Below are 21,325 nucleotides of genomic sequence, written 5' to 3' on the forward strand. Positions count from 1 at the left end.
CTAAGCTTCCTTTAGCGTAATATTATGATGTTATTTTTGAATACAATTCTACACAGTTTTGTTATTTTTTTTATTTACACATCTGTTCTCTCTCCTTCTGAGTGTTCAAAATTATAACTTTTAAACAAAATCTTTATAAGCTTTCCATTTTTGACATGAAAAAATATATCTAGAAGAAAAATATCCTAATGATACTTACTCATAAATGAGCATTTACAAAAATGCAACAATAAACAGGTACTGTTAATTTAATGTTATTATTTTACTGTGAAGGCCTGAAAACACAATTGTGGACACACAAATTTAGAAAGTTTGCAGGGTTAGGGTTAAAATCCTTTGTTAAGCCAGAAAAATTGACGATTTCAAGCAAATTGTACAGCGCGCGATCCATGTGGTCCCATCGTTTAAAACAACATCGTTTAAATGCTTTGGAAATGCTTTGGCGCGAACTCGTTATTAAACAAAATATGTGTAAGGATAAAAGGAACGTTTTATGAAATGACAACAGTTTAGCTTCATCGTGTAAAATTCTTTATATTACAATTTATTCCACAAAAAATAGAGTTTCTCTAGTTAATATTGACCAGAGCTCTGTGTTGATCCTTACACTCCTTAGAGAAGACTTGGATCATGTCGGATGTTGAGTACTCTAGGACACACAGGTTGGCCAACTTGTGCAGGTGTGACAGTGTGTAGAGGTTCTGCGCAGAACAAAAATATATCAGTAAATTTCAATGACCATAACCTTCTCAGGATATTCCTCGAACACTGGAAATCTCTTCCAGGAAATTTACAAGGTTACTAAAGAGGTGAATCGGTTCAGTACATTACTCAAATTTGTCTAACTAAGATTAAATTCAGCTGTCTATTCCTGTGCTAATTGACTCAATTAATAAAAATTAATTTCACGCATGTCAATAATTATACTTCTAAAAAATGGTTCATAAGAGTTCAATGTAAATTTAAATCCTTGCCGTTTACAAGGCGATAAAATTGGGGAGGAGTGTCATTACATAGGTTGGCAGAAGCATTTTATTCACATGATTTGAAATATCCATATGCAACATGAAGCAGGTTACGTCTGATAAGATGGTATCAACATGATCTAATCATTATATACCACATTACGTTATCTCTTTAATTCACGGTAAACAATTAAATTCTTGAAAGGGCATAACTCATTAACAACTTAGTTTTGCAAGAAATTCTTCAAAATATCATAAACTTAAATAGCAAATTTTGTTTCACCATCGGCCGCGCAAGTGTGAGAGATAAGACTACAGGAATACTTACCTTATTGATGTTCACACAGTTTTGATTAAAGTTGTCCACAAGAGTTCTGTAGCAAGGCATCATTTCCAGATTAAGAGGCTGGTGAGTGTTCTCTAAGACGTTCTTGTCGTCAACAACAGATCTGGAAGCTTGGGTCAGAATTTTACTGAATAGGTTGTCAATTTCCTTTCTGCCCTGAAAAATACAAAATATCTCCATTAGTTAATTTATAATTCCAGTAATAAAAATAATAAAATCACTAATTTTAGACCTATAAAATAATTTTCTAAATATCGGTTGACATTCAAATGTTGGTAAAAATTTAAGCAAAAGTCCCATTTAGGAGGTTATGCTTAACCTGTTATTTTACAAATTATGGATTTCCTAATTATTTAGGAATTTACTTGGTAAAAATATATAATATTCAGAACACCAAAGTCCCAACAGCCTCCACGTATACACTGATTAAAAATAACAATATAAAGTACTTACATTGATCAAGTGTAATCGTTTCTTTTCCAGCCTCTCTTTATCCTCTTTGTTTACAGCTGCATCAACCTGCCGGTTCAACATCTCCAGAAGAACGTCGCGCTTCGAAATTGAAACCTGGAAGAGAATAACTATAAAAAACAAAATCTTAGCAATATTAACATATATTAGTATTAGTTTAACACGTTGATTTAAGCAACTGTTTACAGGAACTCCCTCAATTTCCCTTTGGACGGTACACTGCACGAAGTGTACGCATACACTATAGCTGTTAAATTTTTCATACCTGTACAAAATAGCATAACGATATTTTGAAAATAAACCTAGGTACGTTACAAAAAGTAAGCAATTATAATATTAGCGAGTAATTATAATGTATTTAGAATAATTTATGCTCAATTTAATTGACTCTATAGTCGGAGTGTATAGCTATGGCTGCGCATGACATAATACAGTGTTGTTAATAATAATACTAATTACTTTTTTGTTATTCCGCATATATGTTTGCTCAACTTTATCAATATCAAGTTTACCGTAGAATGCACTGTAGGGGTATCCTCTGCCAGGTCACCGCTACCCTTGGCACCACCAAGGAAGTCTGTCACGTGATCGACACCCAGACTCAGCTCGCCGTACTCGCAAGGTCGACTTTCCTTCATTCTGTTGGAGACTTTCTGAAACTGCTTCTTCAGTGTCTCTGTGCGCAGGCCCTTCTTGATGTGATCTTCCTACAGGTGTCAACCACGATGTTAATAAACAGAAAACAGAAATTACGATTATGGCTTATATCAAACGATACTGAAATAGTTATCATAGTTTTCTATACAGACAACTAACACGGTACATTCTTCGATGGTAAAAATCCGCTTACAAAAAGACACTTGGCGACTTTAGTTCACGCAGGGTGGGGGTAAATATCCCTCCACCGCTGTGATGACAACCTCCCCCAGTATCCCCACCACTGCTCGGCACTCGCCCGCTTGTTCTATCGCCTGACCTGGCCACTGCCCCTTAGCGGTTAACCTCACACCAAAACCCAAGCTCTCTGGATACGTCTATGACTACATTAGTCTGATCAATTAATATTTTACACGTGTATATGAATAAACACAAAAACACAATATACTTATAGAATAGGCAAGTAGGTAGCTGCCGTGTAAACAAAATGGCGCGTGTGACACACGATCCAAACAGCTGATAAAACATACACGAGGAGGTGCCTTTACCACTCCCCACCACCGGAGGAGGGGCCCCTCCTGAGCGTGGGTGGCCAGATATTTGCTTCTGCGCAGGTTTCTTTACCAGCGGTTCATTATAGTATTTCTAAGTACTTTGCGACCCAATATAATACAAGGCATGAATACGCCGTACCACACGTGGAGTAATAGGATTCGCTGAGGTCACATAAACAATTTCAATTATATAGTTCATTTAAACCTCAACATACTTTGCGGACAAATAGAGACAGGAAAACACGTATATAAGACACGTTTAATCACACCGGCAGTCAAAAGAGGATAGGCTTCGCTTACGTTCAGCCAATTAATCTTTAGGTTTCATTAAAAAGATTATATTACAAATAAATAATATTAGACATACACATACCTACATATTTTAATGTATAAACAAGTGACAATTATCAAGATGTTTACATAATGGAAGCTTACACCTGTAATGTAAAAATATCTTTAATGACAGGCATATGTAAAAAAAAAACTATTCAGTAATTTATGGGTTTTCGGAGGGCCAAACATAAGTGGGTCTGTTGTATGATGTATCCAAGTCATTCCAAAATCTCTCCCATTCAGTAATTTTATCCTTAAAAATTATACTTCACTACCGAGTGTGAAAAAGTATTGACAATTGACAACTATATTTAGGGTTTTTTGGTGGTATTAAACAAGCCTTTACCACCCAAATAAGTTTTGAAAGTGCAATGTCTTTTAGGGGATCGTTTTTTGACAGCAGTCCATTGCACGAGGTCAGTTTCTTTTTAACCTCCGATCTTACGTCATGACTGTCAGCACGTGGCAGGTGCGCAGTAGTCGATTGCGCATCCTCCCCGCTACATCATTTATCACTGCCGAGCGCTGGCTGCAGTCGCATAAACATGAACGCCTCAATTGAATTTTCTATCAAATTTCAATTGAAAAGTGTTATTCGTTTTCTGCATGCAGAAGGGAATAGTGCTGCAGAAAACCATCGAAGAATGTGCTGTGTTTGTTTTCGTAAACCTATCGACGTATTGCTGTTGTTTACACAAGTAGTTAACTATGTAAAGAATTCGTGTAAAAGAAAAACATAGTAACTTATTGAAGACACTTAGAGCAATTGGAAAAAATTTAAGGGGAGTGGGAAGGCCCCTATACCCGCCATTGTTTAAATTTATGAATTTTAGGTACTCTTTTCTCAGGAACTATAAGAGATATTGAGTTGGAATTTTATATCTGTATACCCCTATGTATTTTTAAAAGCTACACTACTAGAATTATTTTAATATCTTTTGTAATTGTTGAAATTTTTTTTTTAATATGCTATTTTTTACTAACTTTTATTACATAATTTTTTTTTCTCAGCAACTACAAATTTTAAATGTTATAATTCTAGTGCTGTTACTTGTTATTATGTAGGTGTACATGCATAAAAAAATTTCAACTCTGTATCTTTTATAGTTCCGAGAAAAATGTACCTTTGTACAAAAAAAATCAAATTTCGGTTAACGAGCGTTATAGAAAATCTACTCACAGTTCTGCTTAGAAGAGTCCTGCACCATAATCTGGATCATCAGCATCCATTTCATTGTCTTCTTGCAGCTTCCTCTTAGCTCTCCTGGCCTGTCTAGCTGCTTTTGACATTTATTCTGTTGCCTTTCTGCTTTCTTCAATCTTATTCTGTCCATGGTGCGAAGTGCGTCGACCGACTTTTTAGACATTTTTTAGTCCTAATTTATCAAACACCCTCAACTTACTGGAATAACCATCATTGAAGGTTAAAACTGCATCATTGGCACCAAGCTTCAAAGTATCTAACCTAACAAATGTGTTTTTTTGGAATTTTTTGACCAAACTATGTTATTAAAACTTTCATTCTTGTTTTGTGTTTGGCCATGAAGGCACTTTTTTAAAAGGTCAGGATTTTGACAAGTAAGTAAACATTTTTTTCATGGCAAGTAAGATAGCTTCAGGAATGCTGTGATTATGGCTATAAGACTGTTTCAGTTCTTTTTATTTATTATAGGCACACCAAGAATCAGCTCCCTTTGGGCATAGGCCATCTTGGGGAATTTTGTCGGTCGACAGCTTATGGAAATAGATGGCCCATATATTCCTTCTCATGCCTTGTACTCCAGTGTTATCCGACACTGATCGTCTAATGGCTAATCCATAATATGTCTGCAACTTGTCAATATCTAGATCAGTGAGGCTATTTTTACCTCCAAATCTTTTTACCGTCATCCAACATTTTGCCTTTATAATCCCTTTTTTAGCTGCCTAAGTCTCGTCCCCATTCGTTTTTGTATGTGGCCGATACACTCAAGCTTTTCTATCTTTACATATTTATCATACGGCTGTTTCAGAAACAATTGTCTGATAGCCCTTACTATCACCGTCTCCTAAATACTTTACGTATCGCACACCCCGTGATCAAAAGAGTCGTAAAACAGCTTTACCGCACCACTAACCTCCATTGTAACACTTGAACCTTGGAAATTTTTTGTGCATACATGAGCCTTAGGAACTTGCTTAGTATTTTCAGCCATAGTGCAAGTATGGCAAAACTTAGACATAACATGCATGTCAAGAACTTTGGTAGTGTCTACATTAGTAACAGACATAATTCCATTTTTAGATGTGTGGCCGCGCTCCTGTCACGACCCATCCAACGCTACTGCCAAGTCAGAATTACCACCATTTTCTGTGACTTGCTTCTTATCGTGCTAGGGCCATACTATCTTTAGCACATGTTTCTACAGCTGTATTTAGTGTTTTGTGCGTATACAGAATACTTTTGAGGTGGAGATGGTAGATCTAGAAGTGAACAAAGAATATTGCCTGCGTTAAGACCCCGGCCAATAGTTCTCATGCCATAAATAAATCGTAGGTTTATGTCATATTTATTGTTTTCACAGAGGTCTGAGTTCCTGAAACGAACTCCAGTGGAACATTTTGAACATGCAATATCAACATTTACAGACAGTCCATGTCGTTCTTCCTGTGACACAGCCCAATTCGACACAGTCATAGCCACCGCAATGTTTACATCGCACAAAACCTTTTATAACCTCACTTAGTTTATCTACATTAAAAATACAGTTACCATTACCTTTGGGCTCAAACCTGTCATAAACAGAGAAGTTCAGTTTTTTTGAAGAAGAACTTGGTCTTTGTGAAAATACTGAGGCCTTTCAGGAGTAGTGATAGAGCTAGGCCTAGGCTCCGAGGCAACACACGGTGTATGTGATTCCACTAAATCAAATGATTGCAATTTTGTTGTACCTATTCCCTTTCAAAGTACTTTTCTTCTTATAAGATACATTTAAACTTTAAACGAGGCATTGTTAAAAACACAAACATAACACAATGACTTGAACTCACAAGGAATAGAACTCACAACGAAACAAACTCAGAAACACTAATTTTGTTTATGTTGACTAGAACAGTTGTAATAGAAACAAACAATTCAGAAAAAACAACAGATGTTAGCAGTAGACAGTACTGGCTGGTACTACCAACATAACAAAATCAAAACACACTAACTGTTTTGTGTAAGTAGTACTATACAAAGTGAGGCCTACTCTGGCGCTACCATAAAGCAAAAAACTTAAAACATACTATGTTGTTATAATTAAAAAAGTATATTTAGAGTTATCGTATTTAATTTCTAAAAGCAGATACTTAAAGAAGAAGTTAAATTCTACAAAACTGATTAAAAATAGAAAATCTAAAAAAAAAAAATTACCCTTCCCACTCCCCTTAAATATTATTAAATTTTAATAAAACAAAATTTTCTGTCATCTTAAAACACAGAAATAAAGAAAAAAACTATTAAACAATGAAGAAGGCCCTCTTGAAAATTGCAGTCTTATTTTTTCTCAATTTATTCAAAAATTATACTGTAGTCATATCTAATTTTTCATACTGGCTGAAATATTTCCAAAATGTTTGTATTTGCATATTTACACAATATGCTATTTTAATATTAATTGTAAGAAAAATAATGTAAATTTAATTTTAATTTAAATAATGTAATGTAAATTTTAAATATTTATTTGTGGAGTCGCCTGATGATGAAACCTTTGGTTTCGAAAGGCCTCGCCAAAAAAATAAACATAATGGTGAGTTTTGTTTTATTAACATTTGACACTATAGCAACTTATGTTCTATGTGTTATTGCATTTTGAGTATTGTTATTGTTTGAGTATTGTGGAGTTTTCCGGTATTCCGGTTTAACTATACTATCAGTTTGAGCGTGATAAACTAACGTGATCAATGTCCTCCATCCAAGCAGCTCCGTATTCTCCAGCTAGGCAGGTGTCCATGCCAGGGACATCACAGTACGTGTTGTAGGCAAGATGTGTAGCGTCGGCTGATGTAGTCGCAAAAACTGAAAATTGTAAAATAATTATAATTTCACATATTTCATTAGCTTGTGGCTACAATATTGCAGAATTAATATAGTTTTTCTTTATTATGTATATTGCATTCATAAATGGTTACATTAACGTTAAAACATTTTAAACTGGTTTAACTTGTATTTTTGTTTTTTATTTTTTACATTGATTCTATATAAGGAACGTAACAAAACTCACTACATAAACTGTAGGTAAACTGAAGCAAATCAATGATCTATCTTTTCCACTTTACAGTCTGTCTTTGTACCTGTGATTTTTATTTTAAAACCATACTTTAAAAACTAATCAACCAAATTTGAGTAAAAGGCTTAATCAATCACTTTGGTAGAATTTTATAATTAGGTTTAAAAAAGAGGCCTGTTTAAAATATTTGAACGAAATGCTAATTTAACAAGTAAGTGAAAACAATATTTTTGGAGAACATTTATCAACAAATAAAATGAAATGTTAAATGTTAAAATCGTATAATAAAGAATTGACTTATTTCAAGTTTGACAGGAACTTCCATGTCACTTCTTTCTTCTCATTAATATAAACATTAACAATTAAATAACGTAAATAAATTATCAAAATAACCTGGTTTTGCTTCCAAATTTTTTTATTCATGGATCCTGTCAACACAAAAGTGTATTAATTTTTGGTTAAAGTTGATGATTAGTTTTTTAATATTATTTTCAAATAAAGACACAGATAGTGAGAGAGACGGTAAACAGAAAAAGAAACAATTGCAGTCTCTGCAGAATAGACTCATAAGTTGTTAAGTGATAACGACAGTTTGGCTCTACTTACTGTTGATATTTTTGGGCAGAATTTTTGAAAACATCGACCCCGACTCACAAGTATCCAAGTAGAACACCAGCTGAAAAATATCGTGACATGGTATTACCGTAGATTTGTACATTTTAAAATCTTTGCAGTTTTACAGTACCGGTACTTAAAGGTCAAATTTAAATTTTAATCACATTACAAATTATCGAATACAATAAAAACGAATCTTTTCATCATTTTCTGCTGCAGTCATTCAAGAGAAAATGTATACATTAATTTTTATGATCAACATTTGTACTTTTTCACATATTGAAATGATAAATATAATGTGATTTTTACATAAAACACATAGAAGATACAGTGTCTCAGATAGTTTCATATATTGTAGTTTACCTTTTTGTACATTTTCTTCTTGTGCATTGTTTTGAGAGCCTTGATAAGCTGGTCTGCGTACAACACGGACTCTGGGAACGCTATGAGCCCAGAAGACCCATGATCTGAGAAGTACACAAGTACGTGGTCGTTCGGTCCACTGTTTCGAAAATTTAGAATTAATACATTTCACATTTAAAAGGAATTTAAAGCTGCACTTATATTGTCTTGAATTATTATAATGTTACCAGATGATATCACTTACCTTTCAAGAACTTTTCCAGAGCCTTTACCTTCCATCGCTTTCTTGTTGCCCGTTAAAATGTTGATGAAGTTTTCGGGTGTTACCTAAAAAAAAAAAAACAAAAAAAACAAAAAAAACAAAAAAAAAAACAGATCGTTACTTCCTGAAATGTTTCTTAATTTTAAGACGTCAACTATTAAATTATTTTAAAATAATTATAATATGGTCGAATAATAGATGACGATGTGATTTGAAAAAAAAAAACATAAAAAACTTCTATGTGTAAGTAGTTTATGAGGAAACCACCTAAGTTAATATGAGTGAGACTGAGTGGTACGGGATCCCCTTTGGATGCAATGTAATTTAAAGAGTATTGAATTTGTGTTTTAATGTGTCCTTTCATTCACAGGATCCGGATTGTATTTTAAATTTATGTTCATTTTTATATTTGTGACAACATACAACTGTATAGTTACTCCCAATTGTGATTTAAATTAATTAATATAAAATCCAGAATCGTTTTCCGTGTAACATATCAAGAAATACAAAATGCTTGGTATTTATTATGATATATATAAAAAAATAAAGAGATATCTCCAAGGATTATCCTTGTGGGAAAATTATTGCTTACCTCTTCCTTGGTATAATCTTTAATAACTCCGGGGTACAGGTTAGGACCATTGGGTTGGTTGATGATAACACCTTGCCTGGGATTACTAAAACAATCATCAATAATGATCATTAAAATGGTAAATTGTACATTCAAGAGCATTTTTCACCAACATGGTCCATAACTATGTAATACGCTTTTGCAAATTCATTTCCTTGACTTCAAGGGAAAAAGCAATTAGTTAATTAATTAAACAATCTGTTAAATAACCGACTATTGAATGTTATGTTGGTATACGAATTAATCGTAACTAAATCAAGTTATGTTTTTAAAAATACATTTACATGATTAACCTTACTCAGTAACCTTACTCACATTTTTGACTAATAGGGTTCCAAGATTATGGATTTTCTAAGTGTTTGAAATTGTTAGTGTTGTGTGAGTCATACCTATAAACTAATAATGCATCTTCAATTTGACATTTAGAGATGGTAGCCTCGAAGTAAATTTTTCCGAATGAGGCAGAAGAAATTTTAAATTTCCAAAACAACGGAAAAATATATTTTTTGTTTATTTTGAGTTGCTTAAGAAGATCCGATGAAGCACCTCAGTAACGATCTAGAATTACCGCAGAAAATATATACAGGGTGTTTTAAAAGTCCCACATCCCTCCCTACTAACTTTCTTATGAATAGAGATGAAGAGATTTACTTTGGAGAATGTTTTCACATATGACCAACTGAGGAGTTTTTTGAAGTATACAAATTTTTGACTCCCCCCTCAAAGGTGGTATTACGGGTGTAAGTTAAAGTTTTTAAAACGAACCTATAGCAAGTGACACCTCATTTTAAAGCTATTATAAAAAGAAGAAGAATGGCGCAAACTAGAGCTCTCTAATGTTACTTTATCAAATTTGGTAGGCAATTTATTTTTGAATTTCTTATAAAACTTCCACAATTTAAGTTACATTTAAAGTTATTGTAAGACTGATAAAACATTCACTCACTAATTATTTTGAGAACTTATGGCACACAACCATAAAACAAGCTATTACAAGAATCAACAACCATGATTAACATAGCATTTATTAAGTTTATTTTGTCTGACTGAAGACCATTTCGACGTACTGGGAATACCAATAGATGGTTTTACGATGTCGTCTCTTATTGTTTACCAGTTAGTATGTGAGATACATTCAGTCCACTCCCACAGTAACCGGGGGAGTCAAACATTTCATATTTGACGTAAACCAGTTGGTCATATAAAACATCCCCTAAAGTAAATCACTATATCTCTATTCATAAGAAAGTTAATGGGGGAGGGGGGACTCTTAAGGCATCGGTTTATTCTTAACAGTTTAATACAATTTCGATTACTCTTAAGTGATCATGAATATAAAAAGTTGCATAGGTAAAGTAAAGCAAAGATGTCTTATTTTACCAGGCGAAGTTAGGGCTAAGAGGCCCTTTCTAAAACTTAACCTGGGGTCAAATGACCGAAACACTACCAATGGCCGGGCAGGCGGGCTGCTTGCAAGGACAGGATCGCTCAGCGGTCACCCATCCAAGCAGCAGCCACAATCGACATTGCTGATCTTGCGATAACCGTTGTACCCCCACATTGCGTAGGTGGAGGTTGGTAGGTGATAAATGTTACAGTTTTGATAATGCTGATTACTTTGTTCATAGGTTTAAAGAATCGAATCAGATAAAATATATTAGGTCAAACATTCGATATACTCTAAATAGACGGCCTTACGTATAGGAGACATATTTAAGATTACCCTGTTTTTAATCAGGTAGTTGAAAAAAAATTAGGTTCCTGTTCACTCAGAACAAAGTTGGGTGAGAGCCGTCTAATGTGAAGATCCCTTGAGGAGGGTAATGCACACTGTGTCAGTCTTGCCAACTTGGAAAAAGGAAAAACCAGATCTTTGTAAGCCTCTCCAGTCAAAGCGGGTAGGTTTATAGGCTAGGAACGATCTTTAACACGAAAGGAATTTCTTCCACTCCAAAAGCCATAGGACACAGTAACTAGAACTACGGTTAACCTATTTACCCAGATATTTTTATATTAGCGGATAATTGTTTGTTACCCAGCTTCTGCTGTACCAAGTGCATGTTTAAATGGGAGGTATAAACAGTGAACCCCACACACAGGGGTGTGGGGTGTGTGAACAGTGGGTGGTGGGAGGTGAACAGTGGTTCTAGTGAACTTTCTAGACGAAAAGGGTTTTAAGAAAACGAAATTGTATTATGAAGTTATTCTAATGCAATCATATCGGTTCTTGTTAAAGTGGTTTTACTTAAGTACAGAGAAAACTGGGTTGTTCAACAGAAGAAAGTTTTGTTACAAATGACGTCTGGCAAAAAACAAACAGCTGGTCTAAGTTCAAGAACCACCAGAGAGGGACACTAACTACAGCTGATGTCCGGTGTACAACCATGTGTACACTTGTTGGTTTCTTAAAACATAATTACCCTACAACTGTAGAAAAGTTTGTTTTTTCGTGTACAGTGAAGTGTACTTTCATGAACTGCTGTTTTTCGTATGTAGTATAGTAACTATCACTATTGAGTAAAAATATTAAAAATAAATCATGTAGGGAGAGGTTACTTCTAAACATTAAATCAATGTGATTGGTAATCACGAAGGTACTCTTGTGGCAGAGCACAGATTCGTTATACTTCAACAAGATAAGGATAACGTACTGAAAGGCTCTTGAAGTCTAGATTGGATTGCATTGTGTTTTAGTTTTAAGTAGTAAACAAGATTCTAAAAACCCTGATCAATGGAACAATAGATACTGCTGTAACAGTAAGGAATATGTCAACTAGATTGTTGTTGTGCTTTGTCAGATGAATTTAAAATGTCTTGCCTACCATAATTATTATAATTCGTGATAATTATAAACAGCCATACTAGCTAGTTGAAAAATCCCGTTATGATATGATTACTCCCTGCTCGACTACGATGAGCATGTAGCAGGTACTTGTAAAAAAAGTCTTTTTCGCGATCCACTTATTGATGAAAATGCAACTTTTTTTACGTTCCATATTAAAGTGTTACTTATGGTATGTACTCGTATTACTATAATTTTAATAAGGAAACTCCATAATTAATCATATGACTGTGGTTTTAAGCAACAAAGTCCCAAACTGTCCAAGATTATTGCATCAGAATTTTGCTCAATTTACGAAAATATAACCGAATCACCTCATACTATTCTCTTGCATCAATATTAAAATTAAATGATTTGAGAAGCATTCAAATTTTGAATGTGTCATATTCCATTCTTAAAAGCGGTTTCCACAATATTTTGCCAAAGATTTCAAATTCACGTGTAACAATGGAAGCGCAAGAAATACCCGCACAGGAAAATATTCTGCGGATCCTCTGTCATCGAATATCAATATTTAAAGAGTCCTTCGTTGTTACCGCATCAAGAGCTTAGAATTCCCTTCCAGATAGTATTAAAGAACTGGAAAGCCGGGCACGGTCCCATTCAGTTTTGAAAAGCTCTTTTTAGATCGGATGACCACGGCTGCCGAGACCGATGGCGTGGACATGGGTGTAAGCGGGTTGAGTGAAATACTGGGTGAATGGCTTCAAGATTATATTTTGTGTGTAATTTAATATATGTTATTAGACAAATCAAATTAATTCACGTTTTTATTTTAATTTTTTAAATGATTAAAAACATTATAGACAGATTTAAAAGTTGGTTTCTTTCTTTTACTGGAGTGATGTATTTTTTGGTTTTTAAGGTAAAATATAAGAAAGAGCCACGTGGCCCTAATTTTGACTTTGTATTCATGTACAAATAAAGAAATAATGAATAAATACTAATAGCTAATGGGAAAACATTATTTTTAATTAACTAGTAGTAGACATTAGTACTCACTCTGGATTGTAAGCTATGTCATCATACATCATGACTGGGAAAACATTATTTTTAATGAACTAGTACTAGACATTAGTACTCACTTTGGATTGTAAGCTATGTCATCATACATCATGACTGGGAAAACATTATTTTTAATGAACTAGTACTAGACATTAGTACTCACTTTGGATTGTAAGCTATGTCATCATACATATGACTGGGAAAAACATTATTTTTAATGAACTAGTACTAGACATTAGTACTCACTTTGGATTGTAAGCTATGTCATCATACATCATGACTGGGAAAACATTATTTTTAATGAACTAGTACTAGACATTAGTACTCACTTTGGATTGTAAGCTATGTCATCATACATCATGACTGGGAAAACATTATTTTTAATGAACTAGTACTAGATATTAGTACTCACTTTGGATTGTAAGCTATGTCATCATACATCATGACTGGGAAAACATTATTTTTAATGAACTAGTACTAGACATTAGTACTCACTTTGGATTGTAAGCTATGTCATAATACATATGACTGGGAAAACATTATTTTTAATGAACTAGTACTAGACATTAGTACTCACTCTGGGTTGTAAGCTATGTCATCATACATATGACTGGGAAAACATTATTTTTAATGAACTAGTACTAGACATTAGTACTCACTTTGGATTGTAAGCTATGTCATCATACATCATGACTGGGAAAACATTATTTTTAATGAACTAGTACTAGACATTAGTACTCACTTTGGATTGTAAGCTATGTCATAATACATATGACTGGGAAAACATTATTTTTAATGAACTAGTACTAGACATTAGTACTCACTCTGGGTTGTAAGCTATGTCATCATACATATGACTGGGAAAACATTATTTTTAATGAACTAGTACTAGACATTAGTACTCACTTTGGATTGTAAGCTATGTCATAATACATATGAATGGGAAAACATTATTTTTAATGAACTAGTACTAGATATTAGTACTCACTTTGGATTGTAAGCTATGTCATCATACATCATGACTGGGAAAACATTATTTTTAATGAACTAGTACTAGATATTAGTACTCACTTTGGATTGTAAGCTATGTCATAATACATATGACTGGGAAAACATTATTTTTAATGAACTAGTACTAGACATTAGTACTCACTCTGGGTTGTAAGCTATGTCATCATACATATGACTGGGAAAACATTATTTTTAATGAACTAGTACTAGACATTAGTACTCACTTTGGATTGTAAGCTATGTCATCATACATCATGACTGGGAAAACATTATTTTTAATGAACTAGTACTAGACATTAGTACTCACTCTGGGTTGTAAGCTATGTCATCATACATCATGACTGGGAAAACATTATTTTTAATGAACTAGTACTAGACATTAGTACTCACTTTGGATTGTAAGCTATGTCATAATACATATGACTGGGAAAACATTATTTTTAATGAACTAGTACTAGACATTAGTACTCACTCTGGGTTGTAAGCTATGTCATCATACATATGACTGGGAAAACATTATTTTTAATGAACTAGTACTAGACATTAGTACTCACTTTGGATTGTAAGCTATGTCATAATACATATGACTGGGAAAACATTATTTTTAATAAACTAGTACTAGATATTAGTACTCACTTTGGATTGTAAGCTATGTCATCATACATCATGACTGGGAAAACATTATTTTTAATGAACTAGTACTAGACATTAGTACTCACTCTGGGTTGTAAGCTATGTCATAATACATATGACTGGGAAAACATTATTTTTAATGAACTAGTACTAGACATTAGTACTCACTTTGGATTGTAAGCTATGTCATAATACATATGACTGGGAAAACATTATTTTTAATGAACTAGTACTAGACATTAGTATTCACTTTGGATTGTAAGCTATGTCATAATACATATGACTGGGAAAACATTATTTTTAATGAACTAGTACTAGACATTAGTACTCACTCTGGGTTGTAAGCTATGTCATCATACATATGACTGGGAAAACATTATTTTTAATGAACTAGTACTAGACATTAGTACTCACTTTGGATTGTAAGCTATGTCATCATACATCATGACTGGGAAAACATTATTTTTAATGAACTAGTACTAGACATTAGTACTCACTTTGGATTGTAAGCTATGTCATAATACATATGACTGGGAAAACATTATTTTTAATGAACTAGTACTAGACATTAGTACTCACTCTGGGTTGTAAGCTATGTCATCATACATATGACTGGGAAAACATTATTTTTAATGAACTAGTACTAGACATTAGTACTCACTTTGGATTGTAAGCTATGTCATAATACATATGAATGGGAAAACATTATTTTTAATGAACTAGTACTAGATATTAGTACTCACTTTGGATTGTAAGCTATGTCATCATACATCATGACTGGGAAAACATTATTTTTAATGAACTAGTACTAGATATTAGTACTCACTTTGGATTGTAAGCTATGTCATAATACATATGACTGGGAAAACATTATTTTTAATGAACTAGTACTAGACATTAGTACTCACTCTGGGTTGTAAGCTATGTCATCATACATATGACTGGGAAAACATTATTTTTAATGAACTAGTACTAGACATTAGTACTCACTTTGGATTGTAAGCTATGTCATCATACATCATGACTGGGAAAACATTATTTTTAATGAACTAGTACTAGACATTAGTACTCACACTGGGTTGTAAGCTATGTCATCATACATCATGACTGGGAAAACATTATTTTTAATGAACTAGTACTAGACATTAGTACTCACTTTGGATTGTAAGCTATGTCATAATACATATGACTGGGAAAACATTATTTTTAATGAACTAGTACTAGACATTAGTACTCACTCTGGGTTGTAAGCTATGTCATCATACATATGACTGGGAAAACATTATTTTTAATGAACTAGTACTAGACATTAGTACTCACTTTGGATTGTAAAACTATGTCATAATACATATGACTGGGGAAAACATTATTTTTAATAAACTAGTACTAGATATTAGTACTCACTTTGGATTGTAAGCTATGTCATCATACATCATGACTGGGAAAACATTATTTTTAATGAACTAGTACTAGACATTAGTACTCACTCTGGGTTGTAAGCTATGTCATAATACATATGACTGGGAAAACATTATTTTTAATGAACTAGTACTAGACATTAGTACTCACTTTGGATTGTAAGCTATGTCATAATACATATGACTGGGAAAACATTATTTTTAATGAACTAGTACTAGACAGTAGTATTCACTTTGGATTGTAAGCTATGTCATAATACATATGACTGGGAAAACATTATTTTTAATGAACTAGTACTAGATATTAGTACTCACTTTGGATTGTAAGCTATGTCATAATACATATGACTGGGAAAACATTATTTTTAATGAACTAGTACTAGACATTAGTACTCACTTTGGATTGTAAGCTATGTCATAATACATATGACTGGGAAAACATTATTTTTAATGAACTAGTACTAGAAATTAGTACTCACTTTGGATTGTAAGCTATGTCATAATACATATGACTGGGAAAACATTATTTTTAATGAACTAGTACTAGACATTAGTACTCACTTTGGATTGTAAGCTATGTCATAATACATATGACTGGGAAAACATTATTTTTAATGAACTAGTACTAGACATTAGTACTCACTTTGGATTGTAAGCTATGTCATAATACATATGACTGGGAAAACATTATTTTTAATGAACTAGTACTAGACATTAGTACTCACTTTGGATTGTAAGCTATGTCATATAATACATATGACTGGGAAAACATTATTTTTAATGAACTAGTACTAGACATTAGTACTCACTCTGGGTTGTAAGCTATGTCATAATACATATGACTGGGAAAACATTATTTTTAATGAACTAGTACTAGACATTAGTACTCACTCTGGGTTGTAAGCTATGTCATAATACATATGACTGGGAAAACATTATTTTTAATGAACTAGTACTAGACATTAGTACTCACTTTGGATTGTAAGCTATGTCATAATACATATGACTGGGAAAACATTATTTTTAATGAACTAGTACTAGACATTAGTACTCACTCTGGGTTTTAAGCTATGTCATCATACATATGACTGGGAAAACATTATTTTTTAATGAACTAGTACTAGACATTAGTACTCACTCTGGGTTGTAAGCTATGTCATCATATATATGACTGGGAAAACATTATTTTTAATGAACTAGTACTAGACATTAGTACTCACTCTGGGTTGTAAGCTATGTCATCATATATATGACTGGGAAAACATTATTTTTAATGAACTAGTACTAGACATTAGTACTCACTCTGGGTTGTAAGCTATGTCATCATATATATGACTGGGAAAACATTATTTTTAATGAACTAGTACTAGACATTAGTACTCACTCTGGGTTGTAAGCTATGTCATCATACATCATGACTGGGAAAATATTATTTTTAATGAACTAGTACTAGATATTAGTACTCACTTTGGATTGTAAGCTATGTCATCATACATCATGACTGGGAAAACATTATTTTTAATGAACTAGTACTAGATATTAGTACTCACTTTGGATTGTAAGCTATGTCATAATACATATGACTGGGAAAACATTATTTTTAATAAACTAGTACTAGACATTAGTACTCACTCTGGGTTTTAAGCTATGTCATCATACATATGACTGGGAAAACATTATTTTTAATGAACTAGTACTAGACATTAGTACTCACTCTGGGTTGTAAGCTATGTCATCATATATATGACTGGGAAAACATTATTTTTAATGAACTAGTACTAGACATTAGTACTCACTCTGGGTTGTAAGCTATGTCATCATACATCATGACTGGGAAAACATTATTTTTAATGAACTAGTACTAGATATTAGTACTCACTTTGGATTGTAAGCTATGTCATCATACATCATGACTGGGAAAACATTATTTTTAATGAACTAGTACTAGACATTAGTACTCACTTTGGATTGTAAGCTATGTCATCATACATCATGACTGGGAAAACATTATTTTTAATGAACTAGTACTAGACATTAGTACTCACTTTGGATTGTAAGCTATGTCATCATACATATGACTGGGAAAACATTATTTTTAATGAACTAGTACTAGATATTAGTACTCACTTTGGATTGTAAGCTATGTCATCATACATATGACTGGGAAAACATTATTTTTAATGAACTAGTACTAGATATTAGTACTCACTTTGGATTGTAAGCTATGTCATCATACATCATGACTGGGAAAACATTATTTTTAATGAACTAGTACTAGATATTAGTACTCACTTTGGATTGTAAGCTATGTCATCATACATATGACTGGGAAAACATTATTTTTAATGAACTAGTACTAGATATTAGTACTCACTTTGGATTGTAAGCTATGTCATCATACATATGACTGGGAAAACATTATTTTTAATGAACTAGTACTAGACATTAGTACTCACTTTGGATTGTAAGCTATGTCATCATACATATGACTGGGAAAACATTATTTTTAATGAACTAGTACTAGATATTAGTACTCACTTTGGATTGTAAGCTATGTCATCATACATATGACTGGGAAAACATTATTTTTAATGAACTAGTACTAGATATTAGTACTCACTTTGGATTGTAAGCTATGTCATCATACATCATGACTATGATGTTGGAGTTTGGGATTCCATGACGGTGAAATATTTGGTAAGCGTGACAAATATCTGCCTAGAAACAATCCATACACAATGAAAGATTATGCTTCACATTAAAATAACAACTATAATTTAATTGACGATAACAAAATTATAACAATCATTTGCTTACATAAATATGATTTTAATTACATAAGTGCTGTTTCAAAAGTGAAGAAGGGATTTGGAGGTTAGATCTTAAACATATAAACAATATTAACTTTCCATCATGTCATTGCAGGTGTTTAAATTTGGCAACAACTCGAAAACTTATACTGAAATTTGTTAAACTAATTAATTATTAAAGGGATATCACACCTATCAGAGTATACTTAGCCTAGTAATAACATAAAATTATTTATATAAAATACTATTTATTATGTGTATACTTTTTATAATACGTAAAAGTTTTTCATTTCCTTTCACCTAAGAGTGTTATATAGAACCCTTACATTGAACCGAGTTTCAAAAAACTTTTATATCTTTGTCTATATATTATTTTTGAAAACCTATATGTAGTCATCGTCATACATGACCTTTTACATTGTTTGCTTGAAGCTTCTTTTTGAGGATGGGAGGATTTGTGTTATTGAAGGACCATTACGTGTACAGGTATTACTGATTTGTGTGCCACTGAACGATGTCCAAATATCCGAAAAAAATCCATTTTCCTTCTTTTACATTGGTTTAATAATTCGGTAACAAATAGAAGATTTCCCAAATTATCATTACGTAACACTAGAAGATCGTATGTTAACATCCTATGACAAAGACTAACCTGCATGGCGTAGTTATAGTACTCCTTAGCTCCAGCTACTAAGACAGCCCATATCTTGCCTTCACCACCCGAGGTATCCAGGGGGATAGCCAGGCAGAGGGGCACGAGAAAGATGACCAACACACTCCGGAACATCACCTGGAGAAACACATGTGCCTAAGAAGAATTCTTACTCAATCCACATTATTTTACGAAACCATTTAGTTAAGCTTTGCATTTTTAAATATTTCTTAATGGCCTTAGACATTTTAACTAGATTTTCAATATTATTTGGCCACACGAAAGTTTTTTGTGGTCGACTAATACATTCAAATAATATACTAGAAAGTATACCGATGGTTAGATTGTTCAGAATATCTACTGAAATAAAATCATTTGAGTAAACTCATTGCACTTTTTATATTTTGTGTACTATTTTAGTGAAATTTTTCTATTGGGCATTCTTTATAAGTACAGTGGTTTCACACGAAAAAATTGTGCAAAGCAAATTTAAAACACTATTATGTTATAATATTTAACATTTTAATTCAATATTAAACTTATGAAAAAGAGCTCAACCATTTACTTCATCAGAGACGTACTATGTGAATGGAAGTGGCTTCAAAATGGTGGACTTGGTAAGTATAAAATGGGCGGCACAACTTAAAATTTCCTATCCCCTTAGAAATGCATACTTACGTTGATAGATGTTGGTACTTGACTGAGTGATTCTCTCACTGCATTTCAGTCATATATGTTCATATCCACTTCACAGGAAATTCCAACACTCAATGAATAGTGTACTGTCGAGATATCTAACCAATATCTTTCATATAAAACCCAAGATTCAGAGTTTCCTGAGTCAACGCTGTAATCGACTTCAACAGGTACTTGTGTTAAAGAAGAATAGGCCATTTGTTACGATACGTACTTGGCAGGTGATAAGAACTCTATTAGATAATCCCAATAATACATATTCATGAATTTTTGACAACCTTTACTTTATAGATCTTTCTAAACCATTCAAGATGAGTAAGTGAATCCTTTGTGGGAGGTGGAAAAATAATATTTTGTTAATATTACATTGAAAGCAATATGTGAGAAGTCTATTGCATTCACTCTACTGTAAGGACAGTGACTTTTGTGGATTTATTTGACAAGATAGTAGTAAATAAGACAATATTATAGTTAGCACATTACATATTAATTGGTAACATTGTGAGGATATTTATAAAGCTCAGAAGGTGTAAATAAGTGATGAAATAGAGGCTATGCGTTGGTATTGTACTTACCTGAAGTGGATAGGACATAATAATACAAAATGTGGCGCGCCTGGTTACAATTTCTAGGTTGCGCGGACGCTATTGTTCCTGCGTTAGAATTGCGCAGTTCAAGGTCGTATAGTTCACGCGGTATTTTTGCTGAGCTGCCGGCTCTGCTGGTAATTATGTATAAACAAGATATAACTGTACGAGTGCTTTTATTCAACTACCGATCTCTTTTGTGCGGATGAACAGTGAACAATTTA

The 21,325-nt window shown here is 33.0% G+C and overlaps 1 protein-coding gene across 3 annotated transcripts; it reads right to left on the reverse strand.

Annotated features, from left to right (window-relative positions):
• Positions 1–514: 514 nt before the first annotated feature.
• On the reverse strand, positions 515–21,122 carry LOC124366165 (legumain-like). 3 transcript variants are annotated; one of them, XM_046822512.1, is made up of 12 exons: positions 21,090–21,122; positions 19,819–19,956; positions 18,977–19,074; positions 9,409–9,493; positions 8,799–8,881; positions 8,555–8,693; positions 8,183–8,252; positions 7,244–7,365; positions 2,295–2,489; positions 1,765–1,878; positions 1,294–1,467; positions 515–701 (listed from the first exon to the last, which is right to left on the reverse strand). In XM_046822512.1, the coding sequence occupies exons 1-12, from the start codon at positions 21,105–21,107 to the stop codon at positions 570–572; spliced, it is 1,368 nt and encodes a 455-aa protein (XP_046678468.1). In that variant the 5' UTR covers positions 21,108–21,122; the 3' UTR covers positions 515–569. The 3 variants fall into 3 exon arrangements, with proteins under 3 accessions (XP_046678468.1, XP_046678469.1, XP_046678470.1); XM_046822513.1 differs by lacking the exon at positions 21,090–21,122 and adding an exon at positions 20,497–20,645; XM_046822514.1 differs by lacking the exons at positions 18,977–19,074; positions 19,819–19,956; positions 21,090–21,122 and adding an exon at positions 13,375–13,421.
• Between the last annotated feature and the right edge of the window lie 203 nt (positions 21,123–21,325).

The sequence above is a fragment of the Homalodisca vitripennis genome, chromosome 7, assembly GCF_021130785.1.
Source record: "Homalodisca vitripennis isolate AUS2020 chromosome 7, UT_GWSS_2.1, whole genome shotgun sequence".
NCBI classification, from domain to species: Eukaryota; Metazoa; Arthropoda; class Insecta; order Hemiptera; family Cicadellidae; genus Homalodisca; species Homalodisca vitripennis.

Coding starts and splice junctions, on each gene's coding strand:
- LOC124366165 (XM_046822512.1), bottom strand. Junction 8,253..8,554: donor AGAAGAAAATGTACAAAAAG/GTAAACTACAAT, acceptor GATATTTTTCAG/CTGGTGTTCTACTTGGATAC. Junction 702..1,293: donor ACTGTGTGAACATCAATAAG/GTAAGTATTCCT, acceptor TGTTCTGCGCAG/AACCTCTACACACTGTCACA.